Source organism: Lissotriton vulgaris, chromosome 1_1, assembly GCF_964263255.1.
Source record: "Lissotriton vulgaris chromosome 1_1, aLisVul1.2, whole genome shotgun sequence".
Taxonomy (NCBI): Eukaryota; Metazoa; Chordata; class Amphibia; order Caudata; family Salamandridae; genus Lissotriton; species Lissotriton vulgaris.
This window is the reverse complement of record NC_141685.1, coordinates 211,538,643-211,563,956: the sequence shown is the minus strand read 5'-3', so window position 1 is coordinate 211,563,956 and position 25,314 is coordinate 211,538,643. Positions and strand designations below refer to the sequence as shown.

At 44.5% G+C, this 25,314-nt stretch overlaps 1 protein-coding gene across 1 annotated transcript in view; it reads right to left on the bottom strand.

The window, feature by feature from the left end:
• LOC147740901 (L-asparaginase-like) overlaps positions 1-25,314 on the bottom strand; it is a 145,787-nt gene that overhangs the window by 27,443 nt on the left and 93,030 nt on the right. Inside the window, exon 4 of the mRNA XM_086925042.1 lies at positions 19,167-19,250. Within this exon, the coding sequence (XP_086781168.1) occupies positions 19,167-19,250 (84 nt within the window). The remainder of the gene's footprint in view (positions 1-19,166; positions 19,251-25,314) is intronic.

The window sequence follows — 25,314 nt, the reverse complement described above, 5'->3', positions numbered from 1 at the left end:
TCTAGTCTCTTCAGGACAAGCTGGTTCCATATAGTCTCCAGTCTCCTCAGGACAAGGTGGTCCCATAAAGTCTCCAGTCTCTTCAGGACACGCTGGTCCCCCAAAGTCTCTAGTCTCTTCAGGATAAGCTGGTCCCATAAAGTCTCCAGTCTCTTCAGGACAAGCTGGTCCCATAAAGTCTCCAGTCTCTTCAGGGCAAGCTGGTCCCATAAAGTCTCCAGTCTCTTTGGGACAAGCTGGTCAGATAAAGTCTCCAGTCTCTTCAGGACACGCTGGTCACATAAAGTCTCCAGCCTCTTCAGGACACGCTGGTCACATAAAGTCTCCAGTCTCTTCAGAGCAATCTGGACAAACAAAGTCTCCAGTCTCTTCAGGACAAGCAGGTCACATAAAGTCTCTAGTCTCTTTGGGACAAGCTGGTCAGATAAAGTCTCCAGTCTCTTCAGGGCAACCTGGTCCCATAAAGTCTCCAGTCTCTTCAGGGCAACCTGGTCCCATAAAGTCTCCAGCCTCTTTGGGACAAGCTGGTCACATAAAGTCTCCAGCCTCTTCAGGACACGCTGGTCACATAAAGTCTCCAGTCTCTTCAGGGCAAGTTGGACAAACAAAGTCTCCAGCCTCTTCAGGGCAAGCTGGTCTCATAAAGTCTCCAGTATCTTTAGGACAAGATGACATGACAGTGGTTTCCTGCCACCACATGCGTGTCTAGCCCAAGAACAGAAAAGTTGAATCCTCCCTTATAAACGTTCCTCTTCATGAAGCCCTGGTACTTTTTGTAGATCATATAGGAAGTAATGGTCATAGGTTGTTGCCCAAAGGGCTTGTGAATTCGAGAATCAGGTCTCCTGTATCAATGTGGGTCTTCCAAATTGTACCCGCTCTTCATCAATCCTTGATCTCTTTCCATCATTTACCCCACCTTGGAGAATGTTGGTCCAACGAGGATGCAGGAGGGCTGGTATATAAATTTAAAAATAGAATTCCTTAAATGTCATGAGAAGTAAGAACAATTAAAGAACACAAAAACAGTAAGGGTGATATTAAATTGGAGGAATCATGGGTTGCTGTAGTGTTTTCTGTTTAGTGAAGGAGCACCAGAAGATGGGCTGTAAATGTGCAAAAAGAAGAAAAAGGTCGAAGAAATAGTCAAGTCAAAAGATCTTTATTCGGAGTAAAAACCTCCATAAAAGTACATGCAATTGCAGTTTCAAAACAGTACAGTACAATAATGTGACAGCTGGCATAAGACATAAACCAATCGATCAACTTCGCAGTAACTCACAGAATGTCCCTCCTTGCTAAAAACAACATTATATACATTTAAAAGTATGTTAAAAAACAGAATAAAAAATGGATGAAAAGTAGCAGCAACATTAATGGGTCCACTTCAATTATGTGCAAAAAATGCAGAATGTGCAAAAGAGAGTTATAAAGTGCATAGAAAGTGCAATGTGCGGATGTTATACATCAATATGTAAAGTGGCTCGTGATCGAACAGCAGCTTTAAGAAAACAACTCACTCTGAATATTACTTCATCGGAGCCCAGTAGTAAAAAAGACCTCTGTGCTATTCTAAAATTAGTCAACTTATATTTTCTACAATAGGGCATTAAATAATGAGCGGAAAACACTTTATAGAAGTCGCAGAAAAACATAAAGTGCATAAGACTCTGTTTCATATTTGGGTTACACGGGCAATACAAAGTTTCCAGGTGTTTGTTGTAACCCAAAGGGAAGTTTAGTAGATTTACTATACTCCCATCTCGAAAGCGAAACAGTAGGCTCCTATTCCATCTGCCAAGATGTTAATGTAAGTACCTGTGTGGAGGGCCTGGGTGTTTAATTTGAGGTTCAGAATAGCCCATGTATTTTGTAACGGTACACTTTGACAGGTTCTTTCTTTCCCGCTCCTCTCAATACAGGTGATATAGTGCCCTATGAATGATAGTCTTATGTGAGCGATTTATTAAACTGGGTGAAGTAAACAAATAACCATGTCCTACGCTATCGAGGCATTCTTTAACAGCTTTTAACCATGGTATACAGTGTGCCCTATCACATTTTAAACAGTCCAAGATTATATCGCGGGTCAAAATGGCAGCTGGGTTAATCCATATCTTTAGCCAGAAGAGCGCTGGTCTAGATCTTACAAAATCTTCTATATATGAGATGTTTAATTCACTATGGCATATATAGTGTGGGGAACAAATAACCCCACCCAGCACCTTCCGACAGAACCTATTTTCTTCGGTCTGGATGTGGGTACAGTTTGTATAACCCCAGACCTCAGCGCCATAGGTGCCAGTTGGGATGCATTGGGTTTGGTAAATCTTTACTAGTGGTGTAATCACATCAGCATGGTTGGGTTGTCTTAGAGAGGTGACACAGTTTATCGCTTTGCCCAACTTATTCCTAGCGTAAGAAACGTGTGGTTGCCACGAACCAGTATTAGAAAATAGCAACCCCAGATAGGGAAAAGTGCAAGTGCTTTTCAGGACATTTGACCCTGATTTAATCTCAGCAATTTTATATTTTTTGGGGCCACAGCTCATAATGAGAGATTTTTTGAAGTTAGTGGTCAAGCCTAGGTCTGCCATAAAACGGACAAAGCCTGAGATTAAGGTGCGAAGTGCCTTTGGTGTGCGGCCCATTAGGACCGCATCATCTGCGTAAAGGAGAGTGGGTATGGGAACTCCATTCACATGGGGTACATCTTTTGATAGAGTACTCAGCGAGCAGCTCAGATCATTAATATAAAGGATAAAAAGCAGGGGGGCCAGCACACACCCCTGTCTGACCCCCCTACCAATGCTGATGTCGTCAGAAACTTCGCCAGATTGGTTAATGCGCACACGTGCTCTTAGATCACTATGTAAAAAGGCTAAAAAGTGGACCAAATAATCATCCAAACCATAATTAAGGAGGGTAGACCATAAACGAGAACGGTTAACAAAATCAAATGCAGAACTTAAGTCCATGAAACCAAAATATAGGGGGGATTTTTTAGCGGTATTATATTTTGCCATAATCAAACTCAAGTTCAAACATTGTTCCACCGTGCCAACATTGCTGCGAAAGCCAAGCTGGCTGGGATGTAAAATCTTGCCCTCATCTGCCCAGGTTCTAATCCTTTTAAAGATGACCCTCCCCAGGACTTTCAAGGTGTTATCGATTAACGATATAGGGCTGTAGCACCCGGGATCCAGCCTGTCGCCTTTTTTTAAAATGGGCACGATAGTACTACATGACCATGTTTCGGGGATGTGTTCATTCGTTAGGTTATTAAAGACGTTACATAGTAGTGGGGCCCAAAAGTTAAGTTTGCACTTTAATTGATCGATTGAGAGCCCATCGGGGCCAGGTGCTTTATTTCCTGCGCTTTCAGCTATAGCCTCCTCGACCTCAGACACAGAGATGTTAAGGGGGCTTAAGGGGAGGGAGGTTACAGCGGGGTTGTCCAGTATAGCATAGATTTTAGCAAAGTGTTCAACCCACGCAGATCCAGTGATATTACAATTGATTGCTGGTAAGTTCGAACCTATAGATCTTAGGTTCTTTACCTCCCTTCAAAACCCAGTAGTATCTTTCAATTCGGCCGTACGTGCCAGGGAATCCCAGTGGGTCTTGACCAATTCGTTAGTTCTAATGCGTAGGGTAGATTTATACTCTGCTCTGAGTAGCCTTATTTGAGGAATATCCCTGGGTTCAGATTTTAGTGCAGCCCTTAGCTTCCTGTTTGCCCTGGAGCAAGAGGCATCGAACCATCTAGGTGTTTCCTCGGATTTCCTCGAGGCAGGTCTGGAAATCTCACTTTTTATTGCCGAGCAGAGTTCACTGAATGATTTAATTACATTACCCCTGCGGTCATCAATGGTGGAAAGGCAATTGTCAATCAAAGCTGGGTGTTTTTTAATAACCTTTGCCAGGACTCCCCTGTTATCCACGCCCCTCCAAATTACCCTCAGTTTATCCGTTGAAACTTCCAAGTTTCTTGCACCTATTTCATTTTGTGAACACTTACCCCCCGGAAGTAGTAGGTGAATTACAATAGGGTAATGGTCACTATATACCTTGCACACTACCTCAGCCTTAGTTAGAACATTAGCAATGGAAGGTGAAACAAATACATAATCAATCGTAGTACCACTCCCATGACCAATAAAAGTGGGAAACGGGGCAACGCTCATTTCAGTGTATACTCCATGCAATTTACAAGTTCTCTAGTTGCAAGGAGGTTCGACAGTTCTATACCTCTTCTACAGGGGGGGTTTCTAAAGTGTATATGTGCATTGAAATCCCCTCCTAGACAGATACCGTCAAATTTCCTGTATTTCTGTCCATCCAGCTGTATCCCTCAAGTGGCCGGTCATCCGTGCACCAAGTTTCTTGGAACATTAACACATCATGACAATTAACCCAGTCCTTCCAAGATTTGATTTCCATCTTTGCCTTCAGGCCGGCAATGTTCCAACTAAGGATTAGCAAATTTTTATCGGGCCTCAAGCAAGGGTCCTGGTCAGTTCCTAGGGTGAGTGAATTTTGAATTTGAATTTGAATTTAAAAACATTTATATAGCGCACTTATACCATGCGGTTTCATGGCGCTTCAGATTGCGAGGGGATGGCAAATGAGGAGAAATTAGGCAGCAAAAGCACGAGAAAAAAGGAAGGTTTTGAGGTTTTTCCTAAATTCAGTGTAGGAGGGTGTTGTGCGGAGTGCCGCGGGCAGGGAGTTCCAAAACACAGGGGCCAGAACAGAAAACTTGGTGCCGCCAGCCTTTTTCTTTTTGAATCGGGGGACAGTTAAGAGGGCCAGGTGAGAGGAGCGAAGCTCTCTCCCTGGGGTGTAAGGCTTGATAGCCGAGCAGATGAACTCTGGTGCAGTGCCCATTCTAGCCTGAAAGGTGAGGCACCCAAGCTTGAACAGGGCCCGCTCTTTCACCGGCAGCCAGTGCAGTGCCTGCAGTAAAGGGGTGGCCCGATGATATTTAGGCAGGCCATAGATAAGTCGGGCCGCCTGGTTCTGCACTAGTTGCAGCCGGTGAATGGCGTAGGCAGGCGCGCCATTGTAAATGATGTTGCCGTAGTCGAGGCGCGACAACACCATTGCCAGCACTATGATCTTTAGGGCGGGGAGTGAAAAGAACCGAGAGATCTTCCTGATGGTTCTGAGGGAGAATAAACAAGAGGAGACAACAGAACTAACCTGTGAGTGAACAGAAAGTGAGGGATTAAGGAAGATACCAAGGGTTTTGACTTTGGGGACCGGGAGTGGGGGAGCACCGAGTGGGGAGGGCCAGTGAGAAGGGGACCAAGGACTGCAACCACCTCCGGTCAAGACTAGTTCAGTCTTGTCCGGATTGAGTTTGAGGTGGTTGCAGTGCTGTTATAGTATTCACCTGTTGTTCACATGGTGTTTCAAACAGAAAGGTTTCGGGTAATAACAAGGGTACCTCGGATGATGTTTCCGCTGTGTGGTCAAGGCCCGAACACACAGAGACAGGTTCTTCAGCAGTGGATGACAGTCAATCCAAAGTGCCCAGGTCACGAAGTATTGAGAACCTGTTTTGCAGTGGGAATACAGGTGGTGGCTGCATCATTCTGTGTGGGGGTCGATAAAAGTAACTAAGCGGCAAAGGGGTCACCACAGTAGATGGGCCATGTTGGACAAAGTTTTTGTTTAATAGAAATTTCACAGTGCCAGGGTTCCTGAAATTGACTATAATACAGTCCCCGTTAATGTTTTTAAAAAGAGGACCAACCCAGGTTACTCGACGTGTAGATATAATTCCTTTGGAAATGTCGTAGCCGACCCCCTTATGCTTGGTTAACCAGTCAATACATTTATTGTGCAATTGAACCCACGATTCTCCTTGCCCTTCCCTAAGGGGTGGAATGCCTGCCAGAACCAAGACATAAGGGCACGCCTCAGGTGGAAGATGTAAGGCATGGCCTTGATGTTTGAAAGGCCTAGTGTCCTCATGTGAGTTCTTATTCTGGCGCTGGCTGGAGTTTGAAGGAGCATTCTGCTTTGCCGTGCCTATAGCAGAATTACATTTATGATTGTTCTTAGGGGCACTGATAACAGTAGAGGGCAGGGAAGACGAAGGGGTGGATGATTTGCTTGAGGAAACAGGGGGATTACTTTCCCTTGTACTTGCAGTCGCTGCAGATGTTATAGTCGTGAGTGGACTGATAGCAGCCTGTGGTTCCTTAACCCCATTTGTTGTGGGCAAATTGCAGTTTTTTATATAATCGCCGCTAGTGAGGGCACGGGTGGTAGATTCCAGGTCTTTTAACAGACGTTTGCATCTTAACTTATCCAGGCACACCGTGCCTTTTCTCTTGGCATCATCATTTTTGATTAAATTTTCCAGTCTGTCAAGTCTCTTAAAAATATTATTAAATTGCCTGATCATTTGACCTTCAAGTTGTTTAAAAATTGTATCCGCAATGGTCTCAATAAGATTCCCCTTTGATTGAGAATGGGGACTATTTTCCTTGGGGAATTCTGTCTGAGTGGAAATGGTCGTTGAATTTAGACCATCATTTATAACTACGATATCACCCAGATGAGGTTGATCCGGCAAGGATACTGAATGTTGTTTTTGTTTCTTCCCCCTGGTCCACATACTTTGTGGTGTTGGTTGATTAGTGCTCTTAGGGGGCTGCTTCCTTTTGTTGTGTGTTGATTTTACTGGGCCCCTTTTTCGCTTGGCTCCTGTATTCTCGGTGATCTCAGTAGTTGGTAATAATGAGGCAGGGTCCGGAGCTACGCCTGGGACTGTGTAAATGGTAGTTTTTCCGTCTTCAAGGACAATGGGCAGACTAACAGCAGATTGTGGTTTTACCACGATAACTTCAGGAAATATATGCGTGTTACCATTTGAGCTACCTGTTGTGCTTAGTTGGTTAGTGGTAAGTGAACCCATGGAAAGCCTCCTCTCAGTTTCGGCAATCTCATTAAATGCAGTGTCTATTAATGTTTCAAAAGACGTTATGAGAGATGCAGAGGTTTCAGCGTCCTGGGTGACTAGATTTGTGGTGTTGCTTATAGCGCTACGTTTGCCCATTTTAGCAGCCAAAAGAAGTGCTCACCTTTAGGGGGAACGTTAGATGGGTGGCCCGCCCGACCACTGATGACCTCTGAGGGCCACAGAGGGCCCGCCCTTTGCCAGGGCTTCGCCCGGCGCTGTCCGCGCGCGTCCGCGACGCGGAGGAGATGCCCTGGTTAAGTAGCGCCTCCGGGCGCGCAGCGGAAGGAAGTGGCCGGCCGGAAGTGTTCGCTCTGCCCTCTGGGAGCTGTAGTCTCCAGCTGCCGCGATGGAGTAGGGCGGCGAGACCACAGCGTCATGGCCCCAGGAGCGGAGTGGCGTCCAGCGGTAGGTAGGTTTCCCTTTTGGTTGGTGTCCTGACAGGAATGAAAGAAAGAAGCTAGTGGATACCTGGGGAAGGAGCAAGGTGCACAGGGCTAGATGACACAGATGACACAAAATTAAAGGTAACGTGGGGAGGAGGCAGGGAAACTGGAGTACAGGCTGCATTGAAAATAAAAAGAACAAGCATTGGTAAATGCATTTGGTTTCCCGTATGGTGTTAACAATAAGAAGTGTGGGAGCAATGCATGAGTGCAAGGAAAATGGAGTGAGTGATCTTTGTGCAGGGTGAGTAGTGCGTGAATGAAGGTTGGTGAGTGTCTGAGTGCAGGGTGAAAGTGCCTGAATGCATGCGGACTGATGTAGGTTTTCATGTGTGCTCACTCTGATTGGCAGATAACTTTGCAGATAGTTGGAAGGGTCAAATTGTTAAATTCACGTACTCCTCACTAGATCCCTGCACGTGAGCGGTCTGGCGTTTCACTGACCATTGAACGAACACTGGACTGTGCCCTTCCCAATCAGCTGACTGTTCCACTCGGCCATCACTTCAAATGTATTTATATGACAGAGTGCTCTCGCAGTGCCATTCCTCGGCCACAGTACACATGTGCATGGAAGCAGAGCAGCCACAATGCAAACAGGCCTTTTCAGATACAAAAGTGGAACTGGACACAGTGGAGCATGACAGCAAAATGAGAAGGCAAAGAAAGGCTTGGGTCAAGGGCATATTATCAAGCCCATTATCTCCGCTAATAGGTTGGAACAAATACAACCTTCTGACCTGGTGTCTAGGTCCTTGGTGGATTACAGAATGCTGATGGCATACGTAATTCACAAGACCTCTGTATGTATGTGGCTCAGAAGTGGCCCGAGGTACAGACTGACAGAGCAGGGCCTCATTTCCTGAGCTGGCGCCAGGTGAGGTGAGGCTGTTTTCTCGAGAATTATGGATGCCACCAGCATTCTTTAATCCAACATGGACCTAGATACCAGGTCAGAAGGTTGTATTTGTTCAAACCTTGTGTTGTATTTTGAAAGTCTTTTTTCAGTTTTTTTCCACTCATTCACTGCTCAGTAGCAATAATACATTTAGGTCCTGATGAAGGCCAGCATTACACATAATCCACATGGCTGAAACATGTAGACCTTGTTTCTGGATTTATGCAGTTATTATTTCAGAATTGCATTTGCACTGTTTTTAATTTGGATATCAAGAGATAATGAATAAAACCTTCTCTTTTCTCTTGTTAACCAATTTTAATCTTAAATACAATAAGGGGGCATGTAAGGGAAGTGTTTAATGACCTAGCATTGTTATAGTCCCTACAAATACTAAACAAACCAAGTATAACAATGGGTCAGCGAAATCATAATGTAGCTATCTAAATAACTGTGTGTGTAGTGTTAGAACACAGTCCCTGAATCCAAGGTATTCCTGGTGAAAATGTGTTCCCATCAGATACCCGTCCTGTACCGCCCTACATCATTTGGGATCCTTCACCCGAAGGAAGTGGAAACAAATCCACTTAGGATTAGGTAGATTGTGTCCTAATCATGTGAAGGAGTTAAGGATGTGTAGATGTAAACTATATGATGGTATCAGGGGGCAAAAGATAATAAGCAGTGCAATAAGTGCTCTCTGTAGTGTGTAATAAAGTGAAATTAATATTGGGTTGTGGGAGTGGAAAAGAAGGGGATTATTATGGTACACGCTACAGAGAGCACTTATTGCACTGCTTATTATCTTTTGCCCCCTGATACCATCATATAGTTTACATCTACACATCCTTAACTCCTTCACATTATTAGGACACAATCTACCTAATCCTAAGTGGATTTGTTTCCACTTCCTTCGGGTGAAGGATCCCAAATGATGTAGGGCGGTACAGGACGGGTATCAGATGGGAACACATTTTTCACCAGGAATACCTTGGATTCAGGGACTGTGTTCTAACACTACACACACAGTTATTTAGATAGCTACATTATGATTTCGCTGACCCATTGTTATACTTGGTTTGTTTAGTATTTGTAGGGACTATAACAATGCTAGGTCATTAAACACTTCCCTGACACGCCCCCTTATTGTATTTATGTTCTAGTGTAGTCAGCTGACTACGGGCGGGACTAATTTTCCGACTCACGTATGTGTTTGGAATCTATTTTTGTTTGAGTAGAGGAGCTTGTGGAACACTGTTCGAGACACACTGGTAACATCATGGCCACAAATTTAGGCTTAGCCTTTGATGAGGATGAAATCCAGACTTTACTTGCAGATAATCCGAGCATGCTTGATATGTTCACTCCAACACCCGCCACTTCGACTGGTTCTGAAGATGGCTGGGCAAAGGTATTAATTCTGAAAAAGAACCATGCGAGAGTGTGCGTACATGGTATCATCATGGCTGATTACTTGAGGAACAACTGTGCACCTAACGGCCTCATAGTAGGGAACGTCCCCCGTCTCTTTCTGGACGACAAGACCTTCCTCCATGATTGGTCGTTAATAGCGTGGAAATGCACGCGTGACTGGCTATGCCTGATCATAAAAACGGCGAAAAAAACAGCAGACAAGATAATGATAGAGATTCAGGTCCTAGAAGGCCAGATCAAGACAACGATCTCATCAAGCAAAATATTTACTAAGCACCAAGATGATGGTAACAAGTCTAGTAAGGAGTTCAGAGACTCGATACTCTTCACTAAATTGGAGAAGTTTAAGAAAGACCTTGCAAAATTCTCAATGGAAAAGGTGTACCCATACACCAGCGACACCTTCTGTCCCACCAACCAAAAAACCGGATACAAGGGTGGTTCCAACTACGGGAGCTCCTGCTCCGATGGAGTCTCCAGTGACTCCGATGGATCAAACACCAGTCAATCATCCTTCAAACAAAGAGGTAGAGGTGGGAACAGGTGAGGGTGGAGAGGATTCAATCCACCTTTTCCTCAACCACAATTTCCACCCTGGTGACTTTATTACACGCTACAGAGAGCACTTATTGCACTGCTTATTATCTTTTGCCCCCTGATACCATCATATAGTTTACATCTACACATCCTTAACTCCTTCACATGATTAGGACACAATCTACCTAATCCTAAGTGGATTTGTTTCCACTTCCTTCGGGTGAAGGATCCCAAATGATGTAGGGCGGTACAGGACGGGTATCTGATGGGAACACATTTTTCACCAGGAATACCTTGGATTCAGGGACTGTGTTCTAACACTACACACACAGTTATTTAGATAGCTACATTATGATTTCGCTGACCCATTGTTATACTTGGTTTGTTTAGTATTTGTAGGGACTATAACAATGCTAGGTCATTAAACACTTCCCTTACACGCCCCCTTATTGTATTTATGTTCTAGTGTAGTCAGCTGACTACGGGCGGGACTAATTTTCTGACTCACGTATGTGTTTGGAATCTATTTTTGTTTGAGTAGAGGAGTTTGTGGAACACTGTTCGAGACACACTGGTAACATCATGGCCACAAATTTAGGCTTAGCCTTTGATGAGGATGAAATCCAGACTTTACTTGCAGATAATCCGAGCATGCTTGATATGTTCACTCCAACACCCGCCACTTCGACTGGTTCTGAAGATGGCTGGGCAAAGGTATTAATTCTGAAAAAGAACCATGCGAGAGTGTGCGTACATGGTATCATCATGGCTGATTACTTGAGGAACAACTGTGCACCTAACGGCCTCATAGTAGGGAACGTCTCCCGTCTCTTTCTGGACGACAAGACCTTCCTCCATGATTGGTCGTTAATAGCGTGGAAATGCACGCGTGACTGGCTATGCCTGATCATAAAAACGGCAAAAAAAACAGCAGACAAGATAATGATAGAGATTCAGGTCCTAGAAGGCCAGATCAAGACAACGATCTCATCAAGCAAAATATTTACTAAGCACCAAGATGATGGTAACAAGTCTAGTAAGGAGTTCAGAGACTCGATACTCTTCACTAAATTGGAGAAGTTTAAGAAAGACCTTGCAAAATTCTCAATGGAAAAGGTGTACCCATACACCAGCGACACCTTCTGTCCCACCAACCAAAAAACCGGATACAAGGGTGGTTCCAACTACGGGAGCTCCAGCTCCGATGGAGTCTCCAGTGACTCCGATGGATCAAACACCAGTCAGTCATCCTTCAAACAAAGTGGTAGAGGTGGGAACAGGAGAGGGTGGAGAGGATTCAATCCAGCTTTTCCTCAACCACAATTTCCACCCTGGTGACTTTATTACACGCTACAGAGAGCACTCATTGCACTGCTTATTATCTTTTGCCCCCTGATACCATCATATAGTTTACATCTACACATCCTTAACTCCTTCACATGATTAGGACACAATCTACCTAATCCTAAGTCGATTTGTTTCCACTTCCTTCGGGTGAAGGATCCCAAATGATGTAGGGCGGTACAGGACGGGTATCTGATGGGAACACATTTTTCATCAGGAATACCTTGGATTCAGGGACTGTGTTCTAACACTACACACACAGTTATTTAGATAGCTACATTATGATTTCGCTGACCCATTGTTATACTTGGTTTGTTTAGTATTTGTAGGGACTATAACAATGCTAGGTCATTAAACACTTCCCTTACACGCCCCCTTATTGTATTTATGTTCTAGTGTAGTCAGCTGACTACGGGCGGGACTCATTTTCCGACTCATGTATGTGTTTGGAATCTATTTTTGTTTGAGTAGAGGAGCTTGTGGAACACTGTTCGAGAAACACTGGTAACATCATGGCCACAAATTTAGGCTTAGCCTTTGATGAGGATGAAATCCAGACTTTACTTGCAGATAATCCGAGCATGCTTGATATGTTCACTCCAACACCCGCCACTTCGACTGGTTCTGAAGATGGCTGGGCAAAGGTATTAATTCTGAAAAAGAACCATGCGAGAGTGTGCGTACATGGTATCATCATGGCTGATTACTTGAGGAACAACTGTGCACCTAACGGCCTCATAGTAGGGAACGTCCCCCGTCTCTTTCTGGACGACAAGACCTTCCTCCATGATTGGTCGTTAATAGCGTGGAAATGCACGCGTGACTGGCTATGCCTGATCATAAAAACGGCAAAAAAAACAGCAGCCAAGATAATGATAGAGATTCAGGTCCTAGAAGGCCAGATCAAGACAACGATCTCATCAAGCAAAATATTTACTAAGCACCAAGATGATGGTAACAAGTCTAGTAAGGAGTTCAGAAACTCGATACTCTTCACTAAATTGGAGAAGTTTAAGAAAGACCTTGCAAAATTCTCAATGGAAAAGGTGTACCCATACACCAGCGACACCTTCTGTCCCACCAACCAAAAAACCGGATACAAGGGTGGTTCCAACTAAGGGAGCTCCAGCTCCGATGGAGTCTCCAGTGACTCCGATGGATCAAACACCAGTCAGTCATCCTTCAAACAAAGAGGTAGAGGTGGGAACAGGAGAGGGTGGAGAGGATTCAATCCAGATTTTCCTCAACCACAATTTCCACCCTGGTGGCAACCTTCACCATGGGGACAACCCCCTTTTCCGCCTATGATGAACCCATACGGCCCGCCCCCATTCTATGGAGACTACAACCAACAGTCTTTTTTATGGGGGGGCAGGAGAAGCCGAGGTCGTCAAAGAACTCCCAGACAAGGACAGGTCCGCTGGAACATACCACCCCAGACCATGGATCTGAGGAGTGGGAAGAAGATCCCGCAGGAGCAACCAACAACCACAGCGGGACCAGCCTAGTCATAAATCTGAGCTCCCAACAACTTACAGATACCCAAGAGCGAGTGCTAAACAAAGGCCTTGGGTTTGTTTCAACAAATTACACCGATCCATTTCAGGCCCAGATCGAACTTAGCAAACTTTACCGCAAGATCAGGCTGCATTTCCTGTTTGCTAATAAAGCAACTGAAAACTCACAAGATGTTGCCTCAAGTAACACTGGTTTGAAGAAACCTTCGACATTTAATCCTACCGTGTTAGGTCAACCCCCCAAGGTGCTAACTTTTGAAGAAGCGGTTAATCATGACATCAAGGAGCTCTTCAATAGTAGGCAGAGGATGTTTTCCAATGTGACCAGAGATGAAAAAAATGCCATCAAAGATCTAACAGAAAATCCCCTCATTGTGATAAAACCAGCAGACAAGGGGGGAGGGGTGGTCATCCTTGATGTGGAAACATATCGGAATGAGTGCTTACGCCAGCTCAACGACGGTCAGTCATACAGAAAACTGAAGAAAGACCCGACGGCTAGACTAACCAATGTCATAGCTCTTATCGTTGAGGAAGCCTTAGCAGAAGGCTGGCTCACTCCGAAAGAGGGCCAATACTTACAAGTATCTAATCCGGTCACCCCGTATTTTTATCAATTGCCAAAAATACATAAGGTCCAACGTCCCCCACCGGGCCGACCCATAATATCTGAGATAGGTTCGCTCTTGGAACCCTTGTCGACCTTTGTCGACGTGTTCCTACAACCTATGGTGCGAGAGATGCCCTCCTACTTAAAAGACACCAAAGATGTCTTAAGACTGTTACCCGACATTGAATACGACATCAATAAAGATCTGTTGGTGTCGTTTGATGTCGAGAGTCTATACACATCCATACCCCAGACGGAGACTCTACAAGTGATAGAAGATCTGTTACTATCACGGGAGTTAAACTCCATAACTCCAGTTAGACTCATTATGAACTTGGCAACTCTGGCCATGACGGAGAACTTCTTTGCCTTTGAGGATTCAATTTATTTACAGATTAGCGGGACCAGTATGGGCAGCGTTTTTGCCCCCAGTCTCGCGAATCTGTACGTGCACCAATTTGAACAACAGCACGTGCTCGCAGACACCAACCCCCATCTATCGTGTCTGCGAGCATGGAAACGCTACATCGATGACATCCTTGTGGTGTGGCGTGGGACAGAAACCCAACTAAAAGAATTCCATGAGTGGCTGAACCAAAGAAATCGTTATCTTAATTTCACCATGGAATTCAACACATGCAGGTTGGCTTTCCTAGATCTCATGATCATTGGCACAGTGGATGGGCTCAAGTCGGAGCTCTATCAGAAACCCATGGCCCGAAACTCTCTGTTAAATTACCACAGTTGCCACCCTAAGTCCCTTCAGGATAATTTGCCCTATGGCAATTTCTGCGCATACACAGAAATTGCACAGATAAAGAATCTTTTGAGACACATGCTAAAAATCTAAGAAGAGACCTCTTGGATAAGGATTACCCGAAACAACTGGTAAACCGATCAAAGAAAAGAGCGCAAAACAACAATAGAGCTAGCCTATTGGAAATAATGCCGCCCAAACAAAAGACAGAACGAATGACCTGTGTGACAACATTTGGTACACTATCAAACCAAATCACTAGCATCATCAAGAAACACTGGGGCATTCTCAATACGGGTAATGACAGACTGCCCGTTCCCCTATTCGCCTTTAAAAGGGGACAAAATCTCAAGGACCAAATTGGTCCACACAAGACCTAAGATGGAAATCCCCAAAACAATAGGCACTCTGTGGGACATGCCGGCTGTAACTGGACACCATCCTTGTGGACAGTGTGCAGCATGCCCCCAGACCCGTAAATCTACTACACTCAACATTGGGACAGAACATCCGTGGGAACAGCTTAGGTTTACGAACTGCAATAGCTCAAACCTCATATACCTAATCAGCTGTCCCTGCGAGAAAAAATATGTGGGGATGACCACGAGAAAAGTAAAGACCAGGATCTCAGAGCATAAGAGCTCAATACGCTGCAGCAAACAGACAACACGAATGACAAAACATTTCTTAGAGGCTCAACATGCTCCCACCGACTTACAATGGACACTGCTGGAACAACCTATAATCCCTAAACATCTAACAGATATCAGCACTTTCCTACATCGAAGAGAACAAAGATGGGTGCATAAACTTCAAACCGATATAACAGGTCTGAATGAGGACATCCCGTGGATGTCGCTATAGGTCATTGTCCATTGGATACGGTGCAGTAAGTTTTGCATCTATGAGCCAAAATGTTGCAGTTCTTTTCTCTCCACCGCAAACTATGACTTTTCATAGTAATCATTGCAATTGATAATGGGAATAGAACACATAGAAGCAAGTAATTGGTCCCCCCTAACCCCACCATACAACCCAATGTGAGCAGAATAGATCAAGCGGTAATGATACCCTATGTGCTGAAATTCAACATACATCACTGTTCTCAGTAGAACCAACTTTCAGTTCATTTAACATGTTCTTGTGATTATAAGATTGGGCATTAAATGCTACAGTAAACTAAGGCGCTGAAACGGTTCTATACAGCATTGAGCGAGAGGTTACAGATAAATAAACTACACTACCCATTCACGGCGTAGTTCTGAGGTACACGTGCCAATTCACGTGCTATCTCTTGGCTCGTAAAGCATTGGTGCCTTCCCTCACAATAGGCATTTATTTTATTTTTTCCATTACTAGATTGTGCGTTGTATGATTAAAATCATGTAGCCCCGTTTAAACAACACTCGACAATCACTGGCGAGGGACTAATAATAAACAAACTACATTTCCCAGTTTTTCTGTAGTTTTCGGGCGCGCGTGACAAGGCGCGCCACGTGTCTCCCCGCCGGCCAATTAGAAGCTGTTTAAGTATTCCGCTTCCTGCCCGATCGGTACCTCCCACTGTCAGCCTAGAGGAAGGCGAGGAGTACCGACGGACAGGTAAGCGGGTTGGGGGCTTCGATATTTAACGGAACGGAATGGGAAAAGCTGACGCTTCCGTTTAAGTAAGCATTTTAGATTCGAGAGGGAGTACCTTTCTGAATGCTAAATTTGTTCGATCCTCCATTAAGCCCAGATACCCGACAGACATCAACGGGTGCTTGGTTGCCAATAACTAAGCGACGGAGTACAAACACCTTACTCAAGCACATAATCTAGTTGTACTTGGAATACTTAAAGGCTATATCGCAAATACCATTTACTTTCCCCTGTACCAGGCTGAAATTCAAAACGGTGATAAAACCAACACGCTGGGAAAAGCTTGTGTTTTCTAACTGAGTTCTATCGAACTCTTCCTCTTTCATTAATTTTTCTTTTCACATCCAATAGAGCGGTGCTCCATTTGTACCTGAGCTGTGGCCGGGTGAGGTGGAGAGTTCATTCCCCAGACTGTGGGTGAGTGTATACAACCTCTTTTACTCCAGGATTTCTTTACCTGGCCAATCAGTTGATTGCTTAACAACGATTGACCAATAATAATTGGCATATACACCAACATCACGAGATATTCTCTGTGTATTTGTAGCTATCGTCACTAACTGTGTGCATTTTGTATTATGTGTATGTTTGTTTGTCCTTTGGTGACCAAATGGATCATTTCAACCGGCGTTCTCAGGTGATATGATTTTTGTACACTCTTTTCACTCTAAATAGCAGTAGCATTCGATCATTAAGGTCCTGATGAAGCAGATGGGTATCTTGTAAGCCAAAAAACTGCAGAAACATGTCGACCTAGATAAGACCTAAGTAGTTATTTGTTGACACTACTTTGCACTGTTTTTTAACCTTGGGTGTGGGTAGGACCATAATAAATCCCTTCTTTTCCACTCCCACAACCCAATATTAATTTCACTTTATTACACGCTACAGAGAGCACTTATTGCACTGCTTATTATCTTTTGCCCCCTGATACCATCATATAGTTTACATCTACACATCCTTAACTCCTTCACATGATTAGGACACAATCTACCTAATCCTAAGTGGATTTGTTTCCACTTCCTTCGGGTGAAGGATCCCAAATGATGTAGGGCGGTACAGGACGGGTATCAGATGGGAACACATTTTTCACCAGGAATACCTTGGATTCAGGGACTGTGTTCTAACACTACACACACAGTTATTTAGATAGCTACATTATGATTTCGCTGACCCATTGTTATACTTGGTTTGTTTAACCAATTTTAATCTTCACTTCACTTTTCACACGCAGGCACTGCGTCCATCACTCATATTCATCACAATTTTTCACATCTGTGGGATTTTAGGAAATCCTAGCAATGCTACATTCCTTTGAAAACATACCAGAGCTCCTCCCTCTCGGTGAGGGGGTTGTAGCCCTTGGCTGCACTAGATTTTGCAACCAGGAGGAGATCCCGGTTGGTGAAGCATGTCACTTCGGTAGTGATGGGAATCCGTCCTTTATAAAGGATTTTCCTTTTTAGGGATTATTAGCAATTACAATATTAAAGGTCTCTACGTTGGAGATAAACCAGAAGGCCCCTGCGAACATTGAGTCACAGGAGATAGCACACAGGAACTCACAGCACACAGGAACTCACAGACTGGAAATGTATACATGAAGCCTCACAATAGTTACCAAGCAGCAGCAGCAGCTCTGCACTGGCAGTCACAGAAGAGCACAGATGAAGTCACAGTATAGCACACAGGAAGTCCCTGAGTAGCAGCAGCTCTACAGCAATAGTCACGGGAGACAGCATACAGGAACTCACAGCACACAGGAAGGCACTGAGTAGCAGCAGCTCTACAGCAAGAGTCATGGGAGATAGCACACAGGAACTCACAGCACACAGGAAGGCACTGAGTAGCAGCAGCTCTACAGCAAGAGTCACGGGAGATAGCACACAGGAACTCACGGTACACAGGAACTCACAGATTGGAAATGTATACAGGAAGCCACACAATAGTTACCAAGCAGCAGCAGCAGCTCTGCACTGGCAGTCACAGAAGAGCACACATGAAGTCACAGTATAGCACACAGGAAGTCACTGAGCAGCAGCAGCTCTGCAGCAAGAGTCACAGGAGATAGCACACAAGAACTCACAGCACACAGGAAGGCACTGAGTAGCAGTAGCTCTACAGCAAGAGTCAAGAAGATATAACACAGGAACTCACAGCACACAGGAAGGCACTGAGTAGCAGTAGCTCTACAGCAAGAGTCAAGAAGATATAACACAGGAACTCACAGCACACAGGAAGTCACTGAGCAGGAGCAGCTCTGCAGCAAGAGGCACAGGAGATAGCACACAGGAACTCACAGCACACAGGAACTCACAGACTGGAACTGTCTACAGGAAGCCTCACAATAGTTATCAAGCAGCATCAGCAGCAGCTCTGCACTTGCAGTCACAGAAGAGCACACATGAAGTCACAGTATAGCACACAGGAAGTCACTGAGCAGCAGAAGCTCTTCAGCAAGAGTCACAGAAGATAGCACACAGGAACTCACAGCACACAGGAAGGCACTGAGTAGGAGCAGCTCTGCAGCATGAGGCACAGGAGATAGCACACAGGAACTCACAGCACACAGGGACTCACAGACTGGAACTGTATACAGAAAGCCACACAATAGTTACCAAGCACAGCAGTTATGCAACAGAAGTCACTGAAGAGCACATGTAAAGTCACAGTATAGCACACAGGAAGTCACTGAGCAGCTGCTCTGCAGCAAGAGTCACAGAAGATAGCACACAGGAACTCACAGCATACAGGAACTCACAGACTGGTAACTGTATACAGGAAGCCACACAATAGGTACCAAGCAGCAGCAGCTCTGCACTGGAAGACACAGAATAATGCAAATGAAGTCACAGTATAGCACACAGGAAGTCACTGAGCAGCAGCAGCATAAAGGAAATCACAGTACAGCATCTGAGAACAGTCAGTGACTTTGCAGGCAAAGACAGCCCTTGCATGGAGAGACACTGCACCAGTGTATGAGTGATAGGTCAGAGGAACAATCCTTACAGGCAGAGCTCCATCCCGATCTTCATTGAAGGAATCGCCACTTTTGCAGCCTTGACTTTCAGGATCTTGATCACATCGAACCTCCTGCAATGAGAATGTGCACAGATTATCCTGAGAGTGCATATGTCCTCCTGAGGGTGCACGTGTCTCAGTGGGTGTGAACTTGGCCTCGTGGCTCAACCTGTGCTCTTCTGTGGCCTCAGTGTGCATGCCATCCACACTCATCTATTGCAAGCCCTTAGCTCCAGTGTGATGTGCTGGAAGTTTGGGCGACTGAGCCCCCCAACAGGGATTCTTCAAAACACTGTTTTACATGGACATGATACGGGAAACAACCTTTACAACGCAGTCATTACATCTCAACATCCTTTACATAGCAGAAATTCCATCGCAACATCCTTTACATAGCATGTCATTACAACACAGCCATTTCATCGTATGTCACTACAACGCATGTGATTACAACGCATGTCACTACAGCACAGGCATTACATTGCAAGTCATTACGATGCATACCATTACAACGCATAGTTCCCTTACACTATCCAACACTTACCCTACTGTTGCAACCCCTGGAGTTAGAATAGTAATCTTTACCCCTATACTATCCAACACTTACCTTAAATGCGATGTAATGCAATGCGTTTTAAAGGTATTTTCTGAAAATGCGATGTAATGGCATGCGATGTAAAAGAATGCGTTGTAAAGGATGTTGCGATGTAAAAACTCTGTTGTAAAGGCATGCGTTGTATGTACTTGCACGACTATATTAACCCGTAACTGCCATGTTTTTCCGCCACTTCTAACTCTGCTAAATAGAAGTTTTGATTTTTGTGTCTGCCTACAGTCTAGCACGCTGCCATTTAAATCAAGACTCCCCGTATAGGGTCAGATATGTTCCTGGGGCGGGGACATTGGTGCATGCCAAGTATCAGTTGTGGGGTGTGACTGAATTGGGGCAGTGTGGGACCTCTACCGCCCCCTGCTGGCAATAAAGACCTCGGTCCATATTTATGGCACAAACACGCAGTGTAAACCAGCAAGTGACCTGCTGTGCTGGGGGCCAGGGAAAGGGGAGGAAGGCACCATATTTAAAAGGATACAGCACATTCCTGTCTTATTCCGTGTGTTGGCCCAGTGTTGGCAGCCTAGCACAAATGCAGACATCCTTGCTCCATGGCGCAAGGGTAACTGCGTTGTAAGGAGGATTTTTTTGTGCAGGAAGGGTTAACTTCCGGCACAAATACAATCCCCTGAGGCACATTCCTCTTTCTGTGCTTGTTGCAGAATCAGCACACATAGAAGGAGGAAGAAACGAGGAGAAATACATTTATTTCTCCTCGTAACGCCTTACCTGGGAAGACATAATATTTTTAGCTCATTGGTAAATAGGGGAATGCACCAAAATCCATGGATGGTGCATGGGATCACCCACACAGCACCCACACAACACCCACACAACACCCATGGAACGCCTCCCTGGCACCGAGCAATGCAGCGCAGTGATTTGCTCTGCGTTACTCTGGACTTATGAAGCCACTCAGGGCTATGCAAGGTGGCCTTGCGTGGCTTCATAAATTGATTTTCGGGCTTGTGTTGTGCTTGCACAGTGTGTGTGACGCAACCCCAGTCATAAATATGCCCCTTGGTACTTAGAAACACGCCTACACATGGAGGTAAGACCCACTCCTCTTGCATCAGGAGCGAGTCACTGAGAAAGGAGGAGCTCTGAGTGCAGGAGATGAGATGAGCTCTGATTGGATGCGAGTCCCTGGGGCCCGAAGAGTGTCTGGGAGACTGAGGCAGTAGTTTGTGGTTTTAGGAAAGTGAAGCAAGCTGAACTTGCAGTCACCGCGCATGCGCGAGAGGCGTTCACTTGCAAACACGATTACTGCATAAGCACAATAGACGCTTGATGCCAGGGCCCGAGGGGTGCTGTAGCACCCCAGGAATAACCATGCAGGAGTGCAGAGGCGAATGAGCAATAAATATGTCTTTAACTTTTGTGTTTATCTTGTTACATTTGCGCTGCTTTGACAGACAAAGATCAAATGTCAGGCTATGTGTTCGATCACTTTGCTGCTCATTCCGAACAGGTGTCTACTTTTATTTCTTCAGCACAAAGCTTTTAATAGGACCAAAACAAGTCAAGACACTTCACTTGGTGATGTGCAAATGATAAATACTCTCTGAAACCTGATTTCCACACATTTTCGTTCGTGAGCAATATAATTTATTACTAAAACTGCATGCCTATGCAAATTTATTGGCCATTTCAATGGAAAATGTGCTACAAAGTTACCCTATTGGGTGATTAGCCACGCTTTGTATATCCTGATTGTTTGATTGATTGATTGATTGATTGATTGAAATGCACCACTGGCTGCATCTGCCTCCTTACCACTCTCCTGCTGAATGGGCGGGGCCTCTTTGCTGCACTTGTTTTCTGTGCAACACTAGGATTTTTCACCATACGTTTGCCTTCAGTGAAGTAACATTGATGGCGCCACTGATAGGAATCCACCGCTTGTGCCGCTTTAAGTCATGGTTGACAAAACCAAGCCTGCCGGCTCCTGAGTCCACCTCATGACTCTTTCTTCCACCATACGGCACTTCCTGTCCCATTATCTCACTCCTCTTTCTCCCTTTGTCACTGTTTTCCTATCTTTCTCTGCAGGTCTGTTACTCTTCCACCTTTCTCTCTGTTGCTCTGGGTCAAAGTCTGATGATGAAACATAATCCTCGGTCTCCAGCTGCCAATCCCCTGAACAAATTTGGCCCTGATAATGCCACCACTGGATGATAATTGCAAAAAACTGTGGTCCTTGTTAAAGCAAATGATTTCAAACAAACCGTAAATATAAAACGCAGTCAATTCTATAAGATCTACGCAGCCGGATAGAAAATTTAATGCAATAAATTGAATTATCTGTCATAGGACAGTGGCAAAATCCAGTAGGATACAGTCCTGTATCCAAAACATTACATCGAACTCGTGTGACAAGGTGACAAGGTGAAAATGTAAACAAAATCATAGAAAAACCAAAAAGAAGTTCAAAACAATCAGGCGAAACAGAGAAATTGCTTGCTCATAGTTATACATGATGTGACAAGCATAATATGTAGTAACAAACGTGACACAAGGAAGTGAGAATAATTGTATGCACAATGTTTTTTAGAGGTCAACGACGTTTCGATCCCATTCAGGGGATAATTGGGATCATCATCAGGACAGAATTAATGTAAGCCTGAGAAAGCAATATTTAAAAAACTCTGGGGCATATTCCCAAGCAATAGCGATAATTATCGCTATTGCTTGGTTAGAGACAAAAATTTACCGCTGAGTTGCAGCGATTTTTATCGCAAATAAACCTTGGTATTACCAAGGTTTATCGCAAATGCGATAAAAATCCCCGCAATGCATGAATATCGCTGAAAAGTCCGCGATATTCATGCATTACCGAGCTAATGCTCTTAGCCATGTTATCCACCTCCCATTGGATAACATGGCTGAGAACTGCTCAGGGCAGGTGTTAGCTTTTGGAGATATTCGCGCTTAGCGCGAATATCTCCAAAAGTTGGTAATAGGAGATAGCGATGTTAGCGACTGTTTTCAGTCGCTAACATCTTGGCACGCCCACTTTGCATGTCATTAGTGATAAATATCACTGACATGCAAAGTGGGGCCCAAGATGGTCGCTATCTCCTTCTAGCTGTCGCTAACTGGTGTTAGCGACAGCTAGGTAATAGGGAGATAATTTTATCTCCTCTTTCTTGGCTTTTAAAGCCAAAAAAGTGGAGATAAACCCCCTTGATAATATGCCCCTCTTAGTCTATGCGGAGCTAGCGCAGCAGTTCTGGGGAGAAAACCAGGCATCAATGCCTAGCGTGGCCAAAGCAGTGCCTTGGATATTGCTACAAAAAGCAATGCGGCGAGGGCTTTCCTTGATTGAAGCCTGGAGCCTAAGCAACGATGTGTCCCGGCTGGGCCAGTATGGCGAGAAATCCGGGTGGTGTGTTCGGCGGGATCGCGCCGGTGAATACAGCGTTGTGACCGTCGCGATCGTACGATGTACGGCTACCAACGTGTATGGAGGGCGTGTCCTGGGCGCGATGGATCACTGGATGATAGCCCTTAGTGGGGCTGTCTATTGCCCCTCAAACTGATGACTGGCTCCCCAGGTGCTGTCTAATGGAGAGAGAGGGGGAATGAAATGAAATGAAAATTAAATTAAATGAAAAATTAATTTATAGAGCGCACAAACCCCGAGGGTATCTAAGCTCTACGCCCGGTGAGAGAAACAGAGGGTACCTGGCCTAGTCTCTAGCTGCATAGTATGTAGAACACCTGTCCTGGCAGGCTGGTAGGATTTCATGGTCAATTAGAACCTTGTGGTGTTTGCCATTGCGGGGAATGAGATTTTGATACCCTTTCTGATTACCTTGATATCATTCTCATTCGTCTATTTGGATCGATTATTTTCTGTCATTGAGTAAAAGACAAACCCCGCATAGGTTAGATCAACCCCATAAACTGACGCAACTCTGAAGAACCACTTACGACTGATAAAGTTTAAAAGTTTAATATAAAATCAAGAAAAGTTGCAAATACAATCCTCTCAGGATAAGATTCAATAAGTATACAGGAACTAGAAGGAACATAAATTCCCTAAAGAACCTCAGTCTACAAACGAATACAATTAAAGTCAGTTCCAGAATCAACAGATTAAAAAGCATAGATACTAAGTGGTTCCGTTGCGTCATCTATAAAAGAAAAGAATACAAGTTAAATCTGTCCCTACTCTATGCTAGGTGACATCCCTACTTCGCAAGTTCCTAGTACCCTAAAAAGGTGTCAGCAGTTTGACTTCCAAAGAAGTTCAAACTCTCTTAGCCTCTAAAGGTAACTTATGTCGAGAAGCAGTACCCTCTCTGCCTACCCATCCGCTCTCTAAGGGTCCTCGGCCTACTGCTCTCTTGCGCTCTGATCTCTCTGTTGTGCGCTGAGCTCTTGTGCTGCTCTTCTCCCCTGGGTGCTGTCCCTAAATACACAATCACCGTATGGATGGAACGCCCCTTGACGCCCACCACATACACATACATATGATGTCATTCTCTAGGTCTTTCCATAGCTTCGTCTCTTCGCGTCGTCCGTTAAGTTGACCCTTCTCCTTAGACGCCATCTTCGTCTTCTGGCTGGTGACTTCATTGACATTCCATTTGACACTTTCGGAGCAAAAGTCTATCACCTCATCAGAACTTCATTCTTTATGGCTGTATTCGTAACCTCATTTGGTCCTGTGAATGGTCATTTCAAAACAAGACTCAAATTCCAAACGTCTCCCCTCACGTTTAGGCCATAAACTTCGTCCGGCATTGTCACCTTAAATCTAACAAGAACTTAGACTCCTTGGCTCGCACATTCAGATGAAGGCTATTCACGACTCCTGTGAGCCCACTAAATTACATACAGCGGACTACACTCCTGCGAACCCTTGGTCAGTCAGGTTAAAATCACACATGACCCAACTCTTCTAATATTCCTACAAACTCTTTCTACACAGTATAACCTTTAACACACATTTATATATAACCGCATTTAGCAAATCCTTCGCATATGAGTGAATACATTGTACATAGAATATAAACCCTATACATAGAACATAAAGTTATACTCTCCTGTTACATCGTTTATATATGCTCTGCACGTTTCTTCACTTTACATTTCTCGCCGCTTCTCCATTTAGAATTATACACGTACATGAATTCTGTTTACACGTTCTTCTGTTCGTATGCATTTCTATACATTTCTACATTAGCCCAATACGTATTCGGCTTCTAAATTATAGCATTTCTAACGTGAATACAAATACATTTCTTATTATTCATGTTACATCGGCTAACTTTACACTATAGGTGTTAACTTCACGTTACAGTTTCTACGTTTATGCGATATGCTCATGATTATGGTTCGGATATACTTTTTATTCAAATTGCGCTCTCTCAGTTCCCCCCTTTGATGACCTCTAGTGGTCATCACTAAAATGCAATTTGAATAACACCTTTACACAGAACTAGTCACAAGATTCCCTCTTTTTATCGTTTCGAGAGCTCTTAAACTTTTATACTGTTGGTCTTGTAAGGCAGC